The sequence below is a fragment of the Lepidochelys olivacea genome, assembly GCF_965140295.1.
Source record: "Lepidochelys olivacea isolate rLepOli2 genome assembly, chromosome: 2".
NCBI classification, from domain to species: Eukaryota; Metazoa; Chordata; order Testudines; family Cheloniidae; genus Lepidochelys; species Lepidochelys olivacea.
Window position 1 is genome coordinate 39800749 of NC_140412.1, and position 20236 is coordinate 39820984.

Here is a 20236-nt window from a genome sequence, read left to right on the forward strand (position 1 = left end):
ACAGACCCAAACCCTTGGATCTGAGAACAATGAAAAAGCATTCAGTTTTTTACAAGAAGACTTTTAATAAAAAATAGAAGTAAATAGAAATAAAGAAATCCCCCCCTGTAAAATCAGGATGGTAGATATCTTACAGGGTAATTAGATTCAAAAACATAGAGAACCCCTCTAGGCAAAACCTTAAGTTACAAAAAAGATACACAGACAGAAATAGTTATTCTATTCAGCACAATTCTTTTCTCAGCCATTTAAAGAAATCATAATCTAACACATACCTAGCTAGATTACTTACTAAAAGTTCTAAGACTCCATTCCTGTTCTGTCCCCGGCCAAGACGACTACAGACAGACACAGACCCTTTGTTTCTCTCCCTCCTCCCAGCTGTTGAAAGTATCTTGTCTCCTCATTGGTCATTTTGGTCAGGTGCCAGCGAGGTTACCTTTAGCTTCTTAACCCTTTACAGGTGAGAGGAGCTTTCCCCTGGCCAGGAGGGATTTCAAAGGGGTTTACCCTTCCCTTTATATTTATGACACGCCCCCCAAATCTCAGCTAGGGTGAAACACTGGCTGGGATTTCTTCCTGGAGCTCTAGGAAAACAGAGTTAATAAGACACATGCATCTCTAAATATACTACCAAGTACATAAAGACTAACAATATTTTCCACATCTCAAGGACGATTTTAACCAGTTGATTCTGGGAAACTTTCACGGGAGAGTGCATCAGCCACTTTGTTAGAAGCTCCTGAGATGTGTTGGATGTCGAAATCAAAATCTTGGAGAGCTAAACTCCACCGAAGAAGTTTTTTGTTAGTTTCTTTGACGGTGTGAAGCCACTTTAGTGCAGCATGGTCGGTTTGCAAGTGGAAACGCCGTCCCCAAACATACGGGCGTAGCTTTTCCAGAGCGTAGACAATGGCATAACATTCTTTTTCAGTGACTGACCAGTTGCTTTCCCTCTCAGACAGTTTTTTGCTGAGAAACACTACAGGGTGGAATTCTTGATCAGGTCCTTTCTGCATTAAAACTGCTCCCACACCACGCTCGGATGCATCTGTGGTTACTAGGAACGGTTTGTCAAAGTCTGGGGCCCTTAGTACAGGGTCAGACATGAGTGTCGCTTTAAGCTTGTTAAAGGCCTTCTGACACTTTCCGGTCCACTGAACAGCATTTGGCTGTTTCTTTTTGGTTAGGTCTGTCAGTGGGGCAGCGATTTGGCTGTAGTGCGGTACAAATCGTCTGTAATAACCGGCCAAGCCTAAGAAGGATTGAACCTGTTTCTTTGACTTTGGGACAGGCCACTTTTGGATAGCATCCATTTTGGCCTGTAGGGGGCTGATAGTTCCTTGACCCACCTGGTGTCCAAGGTAAGTCACTCTGTTTAGGCCTATTTGACACTTCTTAGCCTTAACAGTTAGTCCTGCCTCCCTTATGTGCTCAAGGACTTTTTGTAGATGTTCCAGGTGGTCTGCCCAGGAATCCGAAAATATGGCCACATCGTCAAGGTAGGCGACTGCATATTCTCCTAATCCCGCTAGGAGACCATCTACAAGTCTTTGGAAAGTGGCGGGTGCATTTCGCAGCCCGAAAGGGAGTACATTAAATTCATACAGCCCGAGATGTGTGATGAAGGCTGACCTTTCCTTGGCAGATTCATCTAGCGGTACCTGCCAGTACCCCTTGGTTAAGTCCAAGGTAGAGATGAACTGGGCCCGTCCCAGTTTCTCTAATAGTTCATCAGTGCGTGGCATTGGATAGTTGTCTGGGCGAGTTACAGCATTTAGCTTACGGTAGTCCACGCAAAAACGTATTTCCCCATCTGGTTTGGGAACTAGAACCACTGGAGATGCCCATGCACTTTCAGAGGGGCGGATTACACCCATCTGTAACATATCCTGGATCTCCCGTTCTATAGCAGTTTTAGCTTGAGGAGACACCCAGTAAGGGTGGACCCTAATTGGGTGAGCATTACCTGTGTCAATGGAGTGGTATGCCCGTTCAGTCAGTCCTGGGGTGGCTGAGAACGTTGGCGCGTAGCTAGTGCACAGCTCCTGGATCTGCTGTCGCTGCATACGCCCAAGGGTCATGGAGAGGTTCACCTCTTCCACACCACCAGCACATTTCCCTTCGTAATAGACACCTTCAGGCCACTCAGCGTCGTCTCCTCCCTGGGCTGTAAACTGACAAACCTTTAATTCTCTGGAATAAAAGGGCTTTAGAGAATTAATATGATACACCTTAGGCTTTCGGTTGGAGGTGGGGAATGCTATGAGATAATTAACAGCTCCCAGGCGCTCCTGGACCACGAATGGCCCTTCCCACGATGCTTCCATTTTATGGGCCTGGAGCGCCTTTAAGACCATGACCTGGTCTCCTACTTTGAAGGAACGCTCTCTGGCATGTTTATCATACCAGGCTTTTTGCTCTTTTTGAGCATCCTGTAAGTTTTCTCTAGCAAGGGCTAAAGAGGTTCGGAGGGTGTTTTGTAGGTTGGTTACAAAGTCCAGAATGTTAGTTCCTGGAGAAGGTGTAAATCCCTCCCATTGCTGCTTCACCAACTGCAATGGCCCCTTAACCTCACGGCCATATACAAGTTCAAATGGGGAAAACCCTAAACTGGGATGTGGTACAGCTCTGTAGGCAAAGAGCAACTGCTGCAATACTAGGTCCCAATCATTGGAGTGCTCATTTACGAATTTACGTATCATGGCCCCCAAAGTTCCATTAAACTTCTCCACCATGCCATTTGTTTGATGATGGTAAGGAGTGGCAACCAAGTGATTTACCCCATGAGCTTCCCAAAGGTTTTTCATAGTTCCTGCCAGGAAATTAGTCCCTGCATCTGTGAGGATGTCGGAGGGCCAACCTACCCTGGCAAAAATGTCTGCTAGTGCCTGGCACACACTTTTAGCCCTGGTGTTGCTTAGAGCTACTGCTTCCGGCCATCAGGTGGCAAAATCCATGAAAGTCAGTATGTACTGCTTTCCTCTGGGTGTCTTTTTCGGAAAAGGACCCAGAATATCCACAGCTACTCGCTGAAATGGAACTTCAATGATGGGGAGTGGCTGGAGAGGAGCTTTGACCTGGTCTTGGGGTTTTCCCACTCTTTGGCACACCTCACAAGACTGGACATAGGTAGAAACATCCTTGCCCATTCCCTCCCAGTGGAATGACCCCCCCAAACGGTCTTTGGTCCTGTTCACCCCAGCATGGCCACTAGGGTGATCATGGGCTAAGCTCAAGAGCTTGGCCCGGTATTTAGTTGGAACTACCAACTGTCTCTGAGGATGCCAGTCTTCCTGGTGTCCCCCAGAAAGAGTTTCCTTGTATAAAAGTCCTCTTTCTACAACAAACCTGGATCGATTAGAAGAGCTGAGAGGCGGTGGGTTGCTCCGTGCCGCCGTCCATGCTCTCTGGAGGCTTTCATCTGCTTCCTGTTCGGTCTGGAACTGTTCCCTTGATGCTGGAGACATCAGTTCCTCATTGGATTGGGGACATAGGCTTGGTCCCTCTGGAAGCGATATAGGGGATGGAGCTGTTTCTGTTGACTGTGAACCGCTCTCCGCTGGTGCACTATGTTGGGATTCAGGCTCCGGCTGAGCCTCTTGTGTAGGGTTATCGGCTGCTGCCAGTTCAGGTTCGGTGGGGCCCTCTGGTGTTGAGGTTGCAAGTACTGGATTCAGTGCTGGCACGGGGTCTGGTGTTGGTTGTTTGGCTGGTTCCGGTTCTGGGACTGGTTCCGTCTGGGTCTCTGGGACTGGATCCACTACTGCTGTTGCAGACATTGGCCTGGGGTCCGGGTCCATCACCTCTGACCGGGCCCTGATAGAAGTTTCCGGAACAGAGCTAGGCCCCACGGCTTGTTTAGCCTGGCTGCGGGTGACCGTTCCCACCCTCTTGGCCTGCTTCACGTGATTGGCCAAGTCTTCCCCCAACAGCATGGGGATGGGATAATCATCATAGACTGCAAAAGTCCACATTCCTGACCAGCCCTTGTACTGGACAGGCAACTTGGCTGTAGGCAAATTGAAAGAGTTGGACTTGAAGGGTTGAATCGTCACTTGGATCTCTGGGTTGATTAAATTGGGGTCCACTAAGGAAGCATGGATAGCTGACACTTGTGCTCCGGTGTCCCTCCACGCAGTGACCTTCTTCCCGCCCACACTCACAGTTTCCCTCCGCTCCAAGGGTATCTGGGAGGTATCTGGGCCTGTGGACCTCTGGTGTGATTCCGGTGCAATGAACTGTAATCTGTTGGGGTTCTTGGGGCAGTTGGCCTTTACATGCCCCAGCTCGTTACATTTAAAACATCGTCCAGCTGACGGGTCACCGGGGCGAGGTGGGTTGCTGGAGAACGGGGTGGTGGGACGATAAGGGGTCTGGAGGGTTCTTTGGGAGGTAGGTGGGGCTTTGGGCGGCCCCCGGTAATAGGGTGTGGTCTGGGGTGGTCCCTTCTGGTCTCCGCTCCAACTGCGACCAGTTTTCTTCTTCTCTGCCACCTCCACCCATCTGGCTCCAATCTCTCCTGCCTCGATTACAGTTTTGGGTTTCCCATCTAGGATGTATCTTTCTATTTCCTCAGGAACACCCTCTAAGAATTGTTCCATTTGCATTAGGAAGGGCAAATTTACTGGAGATTCAACACTTGCTCCTGATATCCAGGCATCCCAATGTTTCACAATGTGGTAGGCATGTCGGGTAAATGACATGTCTGGTTTCCACCTTAGGGCTCGGAACCTCCGACGAGACTGCTCGGGTGTTATCCCCATTCTGACTCTCGCCTTGGATTTAAACAGTTCATACTTGTTCATATGTTCTTTAGGCATTTCAGCTGCCACCTCAGCTAAGGGACCACTGAGCTGCGGCCTCAGCTCTACCATGTATTGGTCAGTAGAGATGTTGTACCCAAGGCAGGCCCTTTCGAAGTTTTCTAAGAAGGCCTCAGTATCATCACCTGCCTTGTAGGTGGGGACCTTTCTGGGATGGGAAGTGGTACCTGGAGAAGGATTGCTAGGGTTTGTTGGTATATTCTGCTGGGCCTTTATCCTCTCCATCTCCTCCACATGCTTCCTTGCCTCCATTTCCCTCTTGTGGGCAGCCTCCTGTACCTCCTTCTCCAGCCGCATGAGTTCTATCTGTCTTTCATGTTCCCTTTGTTTTTCCTCAGCCTGAAATTTGGCTAATTCCAGCTGTAGTCGAGCCGAGGATTTGGCCATTCTAACCTCTCTGTTTTTAACTAACTTTACACCCGAGGTTTAGAAATAAACAAACAAAACTTGGCTGTAAAATTTTGCTGTGCTGGAATAGAATACCTATTCTCTGATAGTGATTGTCAGCCTACAGAAAAAGACAATTCCCTTGTCTCTGCTCTGGGCCCAAATTAAAGCAAAAAACCTCCAACTACTTGGAAACCTGCTTACCCAGCCCAAAGAAAAAAAAAATTCTTTTCAAACCTGTGCTCCTTGTAAAACAAAAAAAAAAATCAAAATCCTAAAAAAAACCCTGCCACTTTTGTCTCCAGGCAAATGGGTAGAGCACACACCCCCTATTTACTTTTAGGAAGAAAAGAAAAAAAAACCTCTGGGTTGGAAGACTGTGAATTTCCCTGCAGGAGTTAAGTACCCTGCCTCCAGGCAAAGAAAACCTGCAATTCACAAGATAATCTCCTTTTGTCTCTGCTTGGCCACAAAGCAGAGAGAAACCAAGCTGCTTTCAGTTTCAAAGCTGCTTTCTGGACTTCCTAAAAATTCCTTTTTAAAATCTGTATTTCTAGTTAAAAAAATCTCAACTGGATCTCAAAATGATTTCAGGTTAATCCCACCACTGTGCCACCATGTCACGGTTCCTCCCCCACTCTGAACTCTAGGGTACAGATGTGGGGACCTGCATGAAAAACCTCCTAAGCTTATCTTTACCAGCTTAGGTCAAAACTTCCCCAAGGTACAAAATATTACCCCCGTTATCCTTGGACTGGCCGCTACCACCACCAAACTAATACTGGTTACTGGGGAAGAGCTGTTTGGACTCGTCCTTCCCCCCAAAATACTTCCCAAAACCTTGCACCCCACTTCCTGGACAAGGTTTGGTAAAAAGCCTCACCAATTTGCCTAGGTGACTACAGACCCAGACCCTTGGATCTTAAAAACAATGAACAATCCTCCCAACACTTGCACCCCCCCTTTCCTGGGAAATGTTGGATAAAAAGCCTCACCAATTTGCATAGGTGACCACAGACCCAAACCCTTGGATCTGAGAACAATGAAAAAGCATTCAGTTTTTTACAAGAAGACTTTTAATAAAAAATAGAAGTAAATAGAAATAAAGAAATCCCCCCCGTAAAATCAGGATGGTAGATATCTTACAGGGTAATTAGATTCAAAAACATAGAGAACCCCTCTAGGCAAAACCTTAAGTTACAAAAAAGATACACAGACAGAAATAGTTATTCTATTCAGCACAATTCTTTTCTCAGCCATTTAAAGAAATCATAATCTAACACATACCTAGCTAGATTACTTACTAAAAGTTCTAAGACTCCATTCCTGTTCTGTCCCCGGCCAAGACGACTACAGACAGACACAGACCCTTTGTTTCTCTCCCTCCTCCCAGCTTTTGAAAGTATCTTGTCTCCTCATTGGTCATTTTGGTCAGGTGCCAGCGAGGTTACCTTTAGCTTCTTAACCCTTTACAGGTGAGAGGAGCTTTCCCCTGGCCAGGAGGGATTTCAAAGGGGTTTACCCTTCCCTTTATATTTATGACAGGTGACCACAGACCCAAACCCTTGGATCTTAAAAAAAGCATTCAGTTCTTGAAAAGAAGAATTTTAATAGAAATAACAGTAAAAAAGAAGTAACAATAAAAAGAATCACCTCTCTCAAATCCAGTAACACAGAAGGTTTATATACCCTTCCCTTTATATTTATGACACCATGGCTGGCAAGAGGAGAAAAACAAATTCAGGAGGTGTGTGGCTCAGCTTATTTTTCTAGCAGAAAGAAGACAGCTCAAAAGGACTCGGAGCCAGACGTTAGGACAATGTCCATTTAGCATCAGGAGCTTGGTCAAACAGATCCCTAGAACGTTCCGTTTCAGAAGTATAATATATGCCCCAAATGCATATATTTGATCTCTCGCGCCCCTTGCCTGCTGAGATGTACCTTAAACAGCTCCTCACCACCTCTGGATTGCTGTTTCTAGGCATTATTGCCCCAGAAACCAGCTAATGGTTAAGGTTATTTTATGAGACTGTCCCCACTGGCTGATCATGCTTTTCTGTGATGGCCAGGTGAAATAAGATGTAGAAGGGAACCATACACATTCTTTCCTGATAAGATTGTACCACACTGTGTTAACTGCTGGAAATGGCCCACCATGATTATCACTACAAAAGGTTTTCTCCCCTCCCACCCCCCGCTCTCCTGCTGGTAATAGCGCATCTTAAGTGATCACTCTCCTTACAGTGTGTATGGTAACACACATTTTTTTCATGTTCTGTATGTATATAAATCTCCTCACTGTATTTTCCAGTGAATGCATCCGATGAAGTGAGCTGTAGCTTACGAAAGCTTATGCTCAAATAAATTGGTTAGTCTCTAAGGTGCCACAAGTCCTCCTTTACTTTTTGCAAATACAGACTAACACGGCTGCTACTCTGAAAACTGTGCTCCCAGAGCAAACAAGCATTCCTTAAACACCCCAGAATAAATCTAGCAAGTCAAAATCTTGAACAAGGCACAAACTAAAAAAGAGATGGATTGGAGATTGTGGTCCCTCCAGCCCCAAAGAATGAGACCACGTATATTTTTAAAAGCACAAGAAGCACGAGCTTCAGTCAGCCAAGCACAGTTGTCAGGCATCTGCTCTGTGGACAGTTTTGTTTTCGCCATTCACACATCATATGTAGGAGAGGCTGATTTATGTGAAGTTACCACATGTATTTCCGTACCTGCATTCACAGAAGGGGGAAGAGACAACCTTCGGCCTAATGCAATACATACACTAGCTTGTTTTATTGTAGATGAGTGTGCAATATAAATATTTTTGCCACAGGATGAGCATAATTCAGGAAGAAAATGTCAGCATAATCCCACCAATATTGGTTTGACACTTCAGAAAAAACTGCTGTCTCCTCCCATGTGTTTTACAGGTGTGTTTTGCAGGTTTTTGACATTCAGCCAATGTTCTACTAGGTGAACAGCTTATTCTAGTTTGGGTTGTGACTATGAAGCAGTTTTGACTCTGTACATAGAGTCATAAAACTCTTTAGCACCTGTTTTGGCCAGCTCTAGTCATCAGTCTTTACTTAAAAAAAAATTAATGTGAATTTCAAACTGTGTTTCATGGTTGGCTGCGTTTTCTGGGGTATAGCAAAGCCCATTAACTTGCTGGGGGTTGATCTCGCAGAGATTCAGTGTCACTATTATAGTCAATGTTCTGTTCATTAGATTGTAACCACATGACTTGTGTAGCACACAGAAACCAAGTATTGTAGGAATAGCTTTATTAACTTTAAACCATCGTGTTATATTACAATTTATGCATCAGTATGTAAAATTAGCAGTAGTAAACTATTTACCATAAAAGATTCAGGAATGAACAATCTATATATTTACATTTTTAAATAGTGTCATTTTAATCTGAACAATGACCAAGTAGCTAGATGACTGTATGAAATGTTAATAATGGATGGGTTCATTTCACATTCAGCAAAGGGCTATTCAAATCCTTTGCTTCTTCCTTATTGTACACAAGAGACATGAATTCCAGGAGTAGCTTCAACAAAGCAGAACTCATGAGAAACACAGAGCAATTACTACATTCTTATTTTATGTCCATTTGGTCATACCAGCTACGTGTAGGAGAAGCTAACATAAGTAAATGGCATTTACTGAACACTATGATTGGACTTGACCCCTGTTCCTAACTTAGTTGCTGGTTGTATTCAGGTACATCAGGCATCTCCACACAATAAGTTAGTTCATGTGCTGAAATTCATGGCCCGTAGAAGAAAAGTCCTGGGCAGAGTTTGCAGTAGAAGCTAACAAAAACCAAGAAACTGAGTCAAGTCAGCTTTTACCATTTAAAATGAAAATTGCTGTAGGTGTGTTTGCTCTGCAAAGCAATCTAACTATGCCTGTGGTGACAGCAGTACAAACCAGAACACAGATTTGAAAATAAAGGCTAAAGAACAAGTTGAAAAGCACATTTCTGTCTAAAAGCTTCTTACCTAATATTGTTACAATTGCCATCTAACACTGATGTAACTGATATTGCAATTGCCATTTGTAAGCCAATTGCTGGTAGTAGCCATCTTGCTGACAGATGGTGGTTTTCACTGGGCTCCAATATTGCAGTTTTCATTCAACTCTGTCTTCCGACCTATTTCACAGTTGTTACATGTAGTGAGAAATTAATCTAAGTCCAAGAATTTTCCAATTGCTCTGCTGTGCAAAATAGGGTATAATTCCTAGGCACAAGTATTTCTGTATGATCGGATGTAATACGTGACTTCTTGGTCCTGATTCTGAATTTCCTGCTTTCTGACATTTTTAGGGTGATAAGCATAAAATGAATTACAGCTGGCCTAAGCAAGGAAGCGCTGTGTGTACTGTTTGGAGAGTCCAGAAATAGTAGAGCCTAACAAGGGGACTAAGGATGAAGTTTAGCACTTGGGTTTAAAAGGAGCAAGATGTTTACAATTTTTGGTACATATTACTGAGTATAAACACAGCTCCTAAAGCTTTTTAAAATGCACATTACTGGCCCCAAAATTATAACTGTGCCTGTCTCCCTGATATAATTACATATTACCAACTGATCCCCAAGGTATATTGAAAATTCTTATGAAATTTTGATTGGTGGATAAAATAAAGTTTCTGTATACAGACAGTTCTAAAAGTAAATTAATGTTGTAGTTTCCATTTTGTTCTTCAAACCATACAAAGGCACTACTTTACATTAAGGACTAATGTCCTGCAAAATTTCAGTCAAATAAAGGAAGCTATTTTAAGGTTAGGGTGGTGCTAAAACCCAGCTGTCACTAGTAACTTAAAACGACCACACCAGGCCTATCAGATTTAGTGGGGTAATATGTTTTGCTTCAGGATGTAGACATTGGGGTGGAAAAAGTTTCAACTTTGAGCTATTTTTTACAGCTGAGTTATAAGCCTTGCTTATACCAAAGACTGGCAGACCCTAAAATGTGATATGGTGGGCATGGATATCTATTTTTGGTGTGCGGCAAAAATGTCTCAGTGAATAGGATTTCCCTTGTTTTCTTTCCTCTTTCTGCTAAGAGAAAGAACAAAGGATGTTCATTCAGTTATTACCTTTCCCTTTGGTTCAATATCTGTCTGTTAGGGTGGTTATTTTGCTTTCCTTCTAGTGCTAACATCTTGCATAGAGACCAGGAATCCCAAAGCTGTCCTTAGAGTCAGATCAGAAAAGCTAGCTTTTAATTTTCCTATCCCCACCACCCCACAAAACTGACATTAGAAAAGTTCACATTAGGTGACTGCATAGAAAGTGTGACTTCAAAAATGGTAATGCGTAATCATACTTGCCATAATTTGTTCCTAATTAAATCCCTTCCTCAAGGCTTTATTTTTTACCATAGTGAATTTACTAATGAATACCTGAGCAAAATTTGGATCAACTAGGTACTGATATATCTTAATTGTACTTGGAAGGGGCTCCGCAGCTACAACTTGTGATGCTGTTTGTACAGAAGAGTGGCTTGGAGCAAGGTGGTAGGATGTTTTTGTGACGAAATCCACGAGCCGGTTGTATTGTTGTTCAGAGAGTCTCTCTCTAACTCCGTCCACCTAAAATCAGATAAAACAGCTTTATTATTGGAATGTAAAGTATCTGCAGTTACTGTTCATAGCCAGCAAAGATACTTCTGCATTAGTTTGTTATCAAGCAAAGGCTTCCTATCATAGATCTGTAATGTTGGTGAGGTTTCATCCTTTCTGCAGCTCAGTGTCTCCCACACTTCTGTGACGCGTGAGCTGCTTTCCTCTTTTACAATTCTGGTGGCAGTTCAATGTCCCCTTTCTCCACCTTCCCACCAGAACTGCTGCCTCTGTGCCAGCAGTTAGGTTTGCTCCCAACTACTTCCGTTGCCAATTTCCCTTTTAATTCATTTTCTGGGTGGTAATGAACAATTTATCATCTTTCCTCTTCTGCTACCCCACGCAGATCAGGTATCTGGCAGCACGGTGGTCTTAGCCACCCAGATCAGTTGTTGCAGTGTCCCCCAGGCAGCGGCAGAGCTGTCCAGTAAACACCGGACTAAATCCAAGTGGGGTTCTATATATGAGGCAGCATTCACAGACTTTTCAGAGGGTGAATTATGTCCTGCCTGTTCCCAGCCAGCCGACCATCACATAACCAGGGCATGGGACTCAGGACATGCCCTCTCCAAAGAGCTGTGAGTCCAATCAGGAGCTTCTGAACATTTCAGGGAAGAAGGATGCAGACAAAGCTATCCGGCCAGCTCAAGGGGTAAGTCCCACATAAGACCCAGCCAGAAGGAAAAACCCCTTAAAAGATCTAAACTCATCCCCTACATAAAGATACTGAAATGGGTTCTCAGGTCTTGGGCTGGCCAGAAAACAATTCCATTTTGCAAAAAATTTCAAGGTTTCAAAATTAGTTTTTGTTCCAATGCAGAACGAAAATGAGAACTTTTGAAAAATGAGAGAGACAGACAAACACACAAACAGCTAACAATGCAGTGGTTATGTATGTACCTGGGATGTGTGTGATGGTTCAAGTCCCTACTCTGCCTGATTCAGAGCATCCCGAGTGAGTGCCCTAACCACCGGGTAGTCTCTCGCTGACTCCCGCCACCCAGCTGGAGTGGTTCCTCTTCATGTAACTAATTTATTCATTGATTTACTCTGTAGCACAGTGGTTAGGGCACTCGCCTGGGATGCAGAAGACCCAGGTTTCAAGTCTCTGCGCTGCCTGATTCTGAAGCAGGGACTTGAAGCTGGGTCTCCTACATCCCAAGTGAGTGCCCCCTAACCGCTGGAGTGTCTCTCTCTCTCTGGTCATGACCAGAAATTCCATCCTGGACATAAGAAACCTTTATGATGAAATTGTCATCAAAACGAATACGTTCCATGATCCCAATGCAGATGCACATTCTAAACAAATCTTGTGCTCATCCAAATTCATAGGCTGTCTCCTGGTCGGAGAAAACTGGGTAAGATAGTAGCAGAGAGCACATCCATGCCAAAGCAGTCACTTCTGTTTCCACAGAGTACCTTGAGAAGGGACTACAAGCCCAACAACAGGCAGAAATGCAGACAGAAGTAAGATGGCACATATTTCAGGCAAAAACCTTGGAACTGCAGATCCGGTAGCAAAATCAGAGGTGGCAGCAATGCCTCTGCAAACTCACTATGACCACAAAGACTGTGCCTCCATCCTGATTTAAATGTAGGAAGCAAACTATCCCCCTTCTCAGAAGTTCTGGTAGGAAGCTGGAGAAGAGGGACACTGAACTGCAGAGGAGCAGCACAGACTGTACATCACAGAATTGTTGGAGACACTGAGCTGCAGAATGGGTGAAACATCAGCAAGAGAAGGTGAAATGGATGAAATTGGACTAGTTGGTGAAAGCAGTAGTGAGTTTCAGTTGCCCCCCTCAAACTAAGGGCATCATCTCATACCTTCTTCATCCAATCACCCATTTACCTAGGGAGGTGGTAGAATCTCCTTCCTTAGAGGTTTTTAAGGTCAGGCTTGACAAAGCCCTGGCTGGGATGATTTAACTGGGAATTGGTCCTGCTTTGAGCAGGGGGTTGGACTAGATGAGCTTCTGGGGTCCCTTCCAACCCTGATATTCTATGATTCTATGATTCTATGATCTCCAGCAGTCCCTTCACACACAAGTTGATACTGAACGGGCTCTCACCCCAGGATATGGGAGCAATACAACCAGTACTCCTGAGGGAACTCAGTGCCAAAAAATTCTGCACCAAAAAAAAAAAATTCTGCACACAGTATTTTAAAATTCTGCACAATTCTGTGTATTTTGTCAATAAATAGATGTGGAGGCTCCAGCATGGCAGAGGGGAGCACAGACCACTGGTTGCACAGATGTGGGAGATCATCCTGCAGCCCTTCCCCAGGACATGCACTCAGTGGTGAGCCTGCACCTGATCCTGATACAGCACAAGGGCTTACCCCAGAAAAACCCCAGGGCCCTGCCCCTCCATGCCAGGTGGACCAAGATAGTGAGCAAGAGGGACAGAGTCTCGCATGCACACCCAGGGGGAATGGGACTCTGCAAGAGGGGTGAGGATGTGGGTGGCAGGGGGGTCTGGGTGTGAGGGACTCATCAGGGGAGTCTTGGTGTGTGAGGCTTGGTGGGATGGGGGTCCAGGTGTAGGTGGTTGGGGCTCAGTGGGGTGGGGGGTCCAGGTCCGGGAAGCTCATGGGGGTGGTCCAGGTTCAGGGGGCACTTGTTGGGGTGGGAGTTTCAGTGCAGGGTACTCAGGGGTGGTCTGGGTGCAGGAGAGAGGGGTGTAGCAGGAGCCTGGATGCAGAGGGGTGGGGCTTGTTGGGAGCTTCTGGATGTGGGGGGGTCGGGGCTCTGGGTGCAGGCGGGTGAGATTCAGCAGGGGATCTAGGTATGCAGGGGGTCCGGATGCATGGGGACTGGGCGGACGAGGAAGCAGCTCGCTGTACAATGACCCCTCTCCCCGTGGCTGATGAGTTATGGGGGCAGGAAGCAGGAGGGAGTGTGCAGGTTTCTGGGGATGGGTCAGGCCCCAGCCCAGGCTGCTCCTTGCAGAGGATCAGGAAGTCCTGTCTTCCCCCCACCCACAGACAAGCTGGGACTAGCAGCTGAGCCTGGCGCAGGGTCAGAGTCACTGGCTGGGGATTCTCCAGCCCCATCTCCTATGCTGATTTACCTCTCCACGGCTGTTCCGGGTGCCTGAAACAATGCACCTGCGCTGCTGGGGAGGGGTGCATGACTACTCTTGCGGTTTCCCTTTGCTTTCCCATCAGAAAGTCATTTTTCTGCAGTGAAGCAAAGAAATCTGCAGGGAACACAGTGGTGCAGAATTCCCCCAGGAGTAATCTGGCTCCCTCAGAAGAAATATTCTTAGCACTATATTCCATATTCTTCATCATTCTGAAGCACTTAGGGGGTCAAAGCCAACCTGGATCTCAAACAGCTCAACAAATGGATGACGAAAATGAGATTCTGGATGGAGACCCTAGCTTTGGTAAGTAGCATTTCTATCCCAAGGAGATTTCCTTGCCTCAGTGGACCTGGCAGGGCTTATCTGCATATCCCCATACATCCATGTCACCATCATGTACTGATATTTGTGTATGGCACAGCCCACTACCAGCACAAAACATTGCCATGTGACTTTTCATCGGCTCTCAGAGTCTTTCCCAAGATGCTGGTGTGGTCATAGCCACACTCAAGACACTCAGTTGTTTCTCTTCTTGGACAATATTTTGATCAGAGCCTTGACTAAAACAGCAGCTCACAGCACCACAACTTGGAGACTGGAGTTGCTTTAAGAAAAGCTCCCTGACCCCTTCCACAAATATAGCTCATTTGGGAGTGGATATAGATACATCTGAGGCCAAGTCTACCCTTCACTGAACAGGTTTGAGAACATTTGGAAACTGATTTGAAACTAAAGACTGTCTGTAGACAAGTATCTCCAGCTTCTAGGCCTTCTGGTTGCATGTATAGGAAATATACCACATATCTCCAGAAGTTTCTGCTGAAGGTGAGCAACTATGTTGCTTCTTAGTTCTCAGAGCAGTCAAATTGTCGAAACCTGAAGCAGACCAATGTCTCCTAAACTACTTGTACTAGGACCCCTAACCACTCACTCCTTTGAACCATTTACAATGGTCATGCCTTGTGACGTTATTGACATGAACTGTGACCATATAGATCATTATTGCAACCAGGGTCCTATGTTGCACCAGGTTTTGTACAGAGGAGGCCAAATGGGGTGTCTATGGAAAGGTTGTAGTTTGCTGGTTATGATTATGCTGTCTGTGTGTGTGTATCATTTTTGTATTTGAAGTTATGAATATTGGGTATTTACTTGTATCTCAATGTGTTTGATTCTAACTAGCCTCAGTGAAGCATTTGGTCAGCTTCTTGAGAAAGGACTATTCTCAGTAAGTGTCCAATCAAGAAACACTTAACTGACAATGGACTTTGGGAGATGTCAATCCACACCTGAGCTTTTCTGGGAACGTTCAAACTAACATGTAAACAATGGCGTCAGCCTGCAAAAAGCTGAATCATTCATAGGTATGTGACTTGCCCACGTGGCTACAAACTCCATCTTGTTGCTGTGACTTTGCACAGAAGAACAAAGGGGTTTCCGCCCACAAGAGAGAGAATATAAAAGGCCCTGGAAGCCTATCCATTTTGTCATCAGCTGGCTTAAGAGATGGCCTCTCTACCCCCAAAGAGATGCCTGAAAGAAACCCGAACAAAGGACAGTAATTATGGGGGTGTGAGTGATTGCCTGACTCAGACTAGGAAGGCACCCAGACTGTGAAAGAAGCTCATTGGAACATCTCTGAGGGTGACTTTTACCTGCATTCAGTTTCCTGCTGTATTACGCTTAGACTTGCGTGTTTTTGTTTTATTTTGCTTGGCAATTTACTTTGTTCTCTCTGTTATTACTTGAAATCACGGAAATCCTACTTTTTCTATTTAATAAAATCACATTTGCTTATAAATTAATCCAGAGTAAGTAATTAATTCCTGAGGGAGCGAACAGCTGTGCGTATCTCTCTATCAGTGTTATAGAGGGTGGACTATTTATGAGTTTGTCCTGTATATACAGAGTAAAACGGATTCATTTGGGGTTTGGATCCCATTGGGAGCTGGGTGTCTGGGTGCTGGAGACAGGAACACTTCTTAAGCTGTTTTCAGTTAAGTCTGCAGCTTTGGGGCGTGTGGTTCAGACCATGGGTCTGTGTTGGAGCAGATTGGTATGTCTGTCTCAACACGGCAGGATTCTGGAGGCCCAAACTGGCAGAGAAAATGGGCAACAGGTAGACTCAGCACATCAGGTGACAGTCCCAAGGGGGTTTCTGTGATCGAACCCGTCACATGGCTTTCTTTTTACCTGCCTATCCGCCTGCACTTGCATCTTAGTTGCTATGATACCTGCTAGCTGAGTCTCACAGTCACTGGAACACATGCAAGCTCAAGTGCTGGTCCTAAAGTAGGTACTGAGTCCTTCAGACGGTGGACAATTCCAAGAAATGTCCACATGGGTCTTCCTATCTGCTCCACAGAGCTTCAAGTACTCAAGACAGATGCCAGCCTACTGAGGTGGGGAGCACACATCGGACAAAGAACACTGCAGGGAATGTGGCACTCCATAGACAGAAACCTCTTGGAGGTCAGAGCAGTGAAGTTAGCCCTATGAATGTTCCAGAGCCCACTCATGGGCGATCATATCCCAGTCCAATTGGACAACCACCACCACCACCACCACCAGCACCACAGGGGAGTACATCAACAACCAGTGGGGAGCTCAAAGCTTGATCCTACTCTCAGGAGGGATGGAAATAATGGAATGAGCCTGGGGAAAATCTGGCTTCCATAAGAGCAATATGCAAAGGGAGAACTAAACTAGATGGCAGACTGGCTCCACAGACACACAGTTGACAACTCAGAAGGGAGGCATTCATTGCACTTGGATTATCCTTCAACGTGATTAGGACTACACTGGCCTCCAGATGGACTTCAACACTAACAGCCTACTTCTCCATTTAGTCATGGTTTACCTCATGGTGTCAAGAAAAAAACAGATATCCCAAGGACCCCGGAATTCCAGCTATTCTGGATTTTCTTCAAGACATTATGGAAAGGGACTACAGCACAACAACAGAGCACATCTGTCATCAGCCATAAGTAGTGTCTTACATGCAAGATCCTTGGGCTCTTTAGCCAAAAATCTTCAAGTCTCAAGAGTTCTCAGAGAGTCAAATTGCAGTAGACCAATGTTTCCTAAGGGGGATCTAACTACTTGTACTAGGACCCCTAACCACTCACCCCTTTGAATCATTTACAATGGTCATGCCTTTCTTTCTACCTACCTATCTGTCTACACCTGCTTCTTAGTTGCTATAATACATGCTAGATGAGTCTCATAGTAGCAGCTCCATCCATACAGAAACCACACTGCCATGATGACAAGGTGGTTCTAAGGACTCTGGAATCTTTCTTACCAAAGGTGAATTCCTCTTCGCATGCTTCACAGGAAGTGATCCTCCCCCCAGTCTGTCCAGAGTCACAGCAGCCTACTGAAAAGCTGTGACATAGTGAAGATATACATAGAGCACTAAAGATCTCCTCATAAGTGATCCCTCAAAGTCAAGGATGATATCTTTCATGAATTATCCACTTCAAGTTATCTATGGGTCCACAGATGGCTGATGAGCCACAGACTCTGCCACATTGCAGACACATATTTCCGAGCAGGGTGGGTGAACCTGAGTTATTGGTTCGAACCATGGTGTGCTCTTTCTGTTGCTCCCGTTTTTCTGTTACATGTAGTCGAATCTGGTTCTCAAATTGCCGAGTTCCATGCCTCAAGCAATTCCTCCATTGTTGTCAGTTTTGGGATATACATTCCTACAAGTTAATGTCAATGTTGCATTTTCTCATATTAGCCTTCAAGACACCTCTATAGCATGTTTTCTTTCCTCCTCTACCATGTTTGCCTTGGCTGAGTTGAGAAGAGAAAACTTGTTTTGGCAGTCTAGAATTGGGCAGCCAAACTACATGCCCTGCCCAGTGAAGTTGATGATAATCATCACCTCGATACTCGTGATATTGGCTTACGAGAGGACGCTGATGTTAGTGCATCTATCAGCTCATTTAATTCCAAGAATCTTACGCATATGGCATTGATGATACTTCTCCAGTGCCATATCTCCTATACCAGAAGTGGAGAAACTACAGCCCGCAGGCCACATCCAGCCCGCAGAACCCTCCTGCCCAGCTCCTGGCCCAGAAGGCTAACCCCCAGCCCCTCCCATGCTGTTCCCCCTCCCCCGCAGCCTCAGCTCACTGTGCCACAAGCACAATGCTCTGGGTGGCAGGGCTGCGAGCTCCTGGGGCAGCGCAGCTGCAGAGCCTGGCCTGACCCGCTACTTTGTGCTGCACGGTGGTGTGGCTGGCTCCATTTGGGCGGCACGGCTGTAGCACCGTCAGCCACCAGTAGTCCAGGTAATGCGGTAAGGGGGCAGGGAGGTTGGGTAGAGGGCGGTCAGGGGGCTGGGCTGTGGATAGGGGGCGGGGCGGTCAGAGGGCAGGGAATGGGGGGGTTGAATGGGGGCAGGGGTCCTGGGGCAGGCAGTCAGGAGAGGGGGAGTTGGATGGGGCAGCGGGGGGTAGGGGTTCCGGGGGCAGTCAGGGAGAAGGGGTGGTTGGATGGGGCAGGGGTCTGGGGGGGGGAAGTCAGGAATGAGAGGAGGGGTTGGATGGGGTGGCGGGGGGCAGTCAGGGGTGGGGGTTCCGGGGGCGGTCAGGGGACAGGAAGTGGTGGTGGATGGGGCAGGGGGGGTTGGATGCGGCAGGAGTCCTGTGGGGGGGGCCGTCAGGGGGAGAGAAGCAGGGGAGGGGGGGAAGGGAGTGGGGACTGGGCCACACCTGGCTGTTTGGGGAGGCACAGCCTCCCCTAACCAGCCCTCCATACAATTTCCAAAACCCGATGCAGCCCTCGGGCCAAAGTTTGTCCACCCCTGTCCTATATGTAGTCCACATTTCAGCCCCATAGAATAGGGTGGGGATCACAACAGCTTTATAAACCATAAGTTTGGTTTTAATTCTGATGTTGCAATCTTGAAAACACCCTCTTTCTCATATGACCAAAAGCTTGGCTAGCACATTTGAGACGATACTGGATACTTCTGCCTCCTATAGCACTGCTGGTTGTACCACTGTTCTATGCAGTTGTGCTTTCAGTCCCAGTGGCATACGTTTGTCATACACAACACCTGAGAAGTTATTCCACACTCTTCCAGAACTCCCCATTCTGGACCGTACCTCACATTCAAGCTTGCCGTCTTCTGTAACCCACCCACCCAGGTACTGGAACTGGTCAATACTGTTGAATTTTACTCCATTAATTTCTATATCTAGTTTTCCTGCAGCACCTCTACTGACCCATATGACCTCAGTCACAGTGATTTTCATCTCAAGCCTACTTAGCTGATCCTACCACTGATTTCACTATTTCCTTTAGGTCTTCTTTTAAAGGATGCCCTTATTGCTATGGTACCAAGTATCAGAGGGGTAGCCATGTTAGTCTGTATCCACAAAAGCAGCGAGGAGTCCGGTGGCACCTTAAAGACTACAGATTTATTTGGGCATAAGCTATCATGGGTAAAAAACCCACTTCTTCAGATCAAGAAGTGGGTTTTTTACCCATGAAAGCTTATGCCCAAATAAATCTGTTAGTCTCTAAGGTGCCACAGGACTCCTTGTTGTTCTTATTGCTATGTCATTTGCATACAGCAGCTTCTCACCTTTCCCCAATGGGATCTTCCTGCAGATGTAGTCAAGCAATACTAAACAGCAGCAGACTGAGGGCCAATCCCTGATGCAGTCCAACTTTCATTTCAAAGGGGCTTGTTCCAAAATACGTTCACGTGGAGTACATAGTGTACTCTATATAGTGCATTCACCATAGTTTTTATATCCTCAGACACTCCATATTTCCTCAGCACGATTGTAAGCATCCTTCTGTCCACATTATCGTACACCTTTTTTGTGTCTATAAAAGCCAAGAAGCTATCCTATTGGTAGTCTAGCTGCTTCTCTGTTCTTTGCTGAATTATAAACACAGCATCTGTGGTTCCTCGTCCTTTTTTAAAGTGAAACTGTTCTTGTTTGAGGTGGGATTCCACCATTCGTCTAATCCTGGCGTCCAAGATGTGTTCCAGTATTTTCAATCCATGCAACAGTAACTTTATCCTTTTATAGTTTCCACAGTCATGGATGTTGCCCTTCTTATGTACTGGGACCAAGATAGACTTGCACCAACCTTTGGGGATTCTCTTGCCTGCCATACAGCTTTAATCACTCTGCTCATCCATTTTATGCCTTTCTTACCCAAGACTTTGACCAGGTCCACTGTCACTTCATCAGGTAAAAAAGTGTCTTACAAAAACCATGGAACTAACAAGAATGAAATCCCAGCCCAACTGAAATCAC

At 45.8% G+C, this 20236-nt stretch overlaps 1 protein-coding gene across 1 annotated transcript in view; it reads right to left on the reverse strand.

The window, feature by feature from the left end:
* Positions 1-8523: 8523 nt before the first annotated feature.
* VPS13B (vacuolar protein sorting 13 homolog B) overlaps positions 8524-20236 on the reverse strand; it is a 928263-nt gene continuing 916550 nt past the window's right edge. Inside the window, exon 62 of the mRNA XM_084621078.1 lies at positions 8524-10820. Within this exon, the coding sequence (XP_084477204.1) occupies positions 10572-10820 (249 nt within the window). The 3' untranslated portion in view covers positions 8524-10571. The remainder of the gene's footprint in view (positions 10821-20236) is intronic.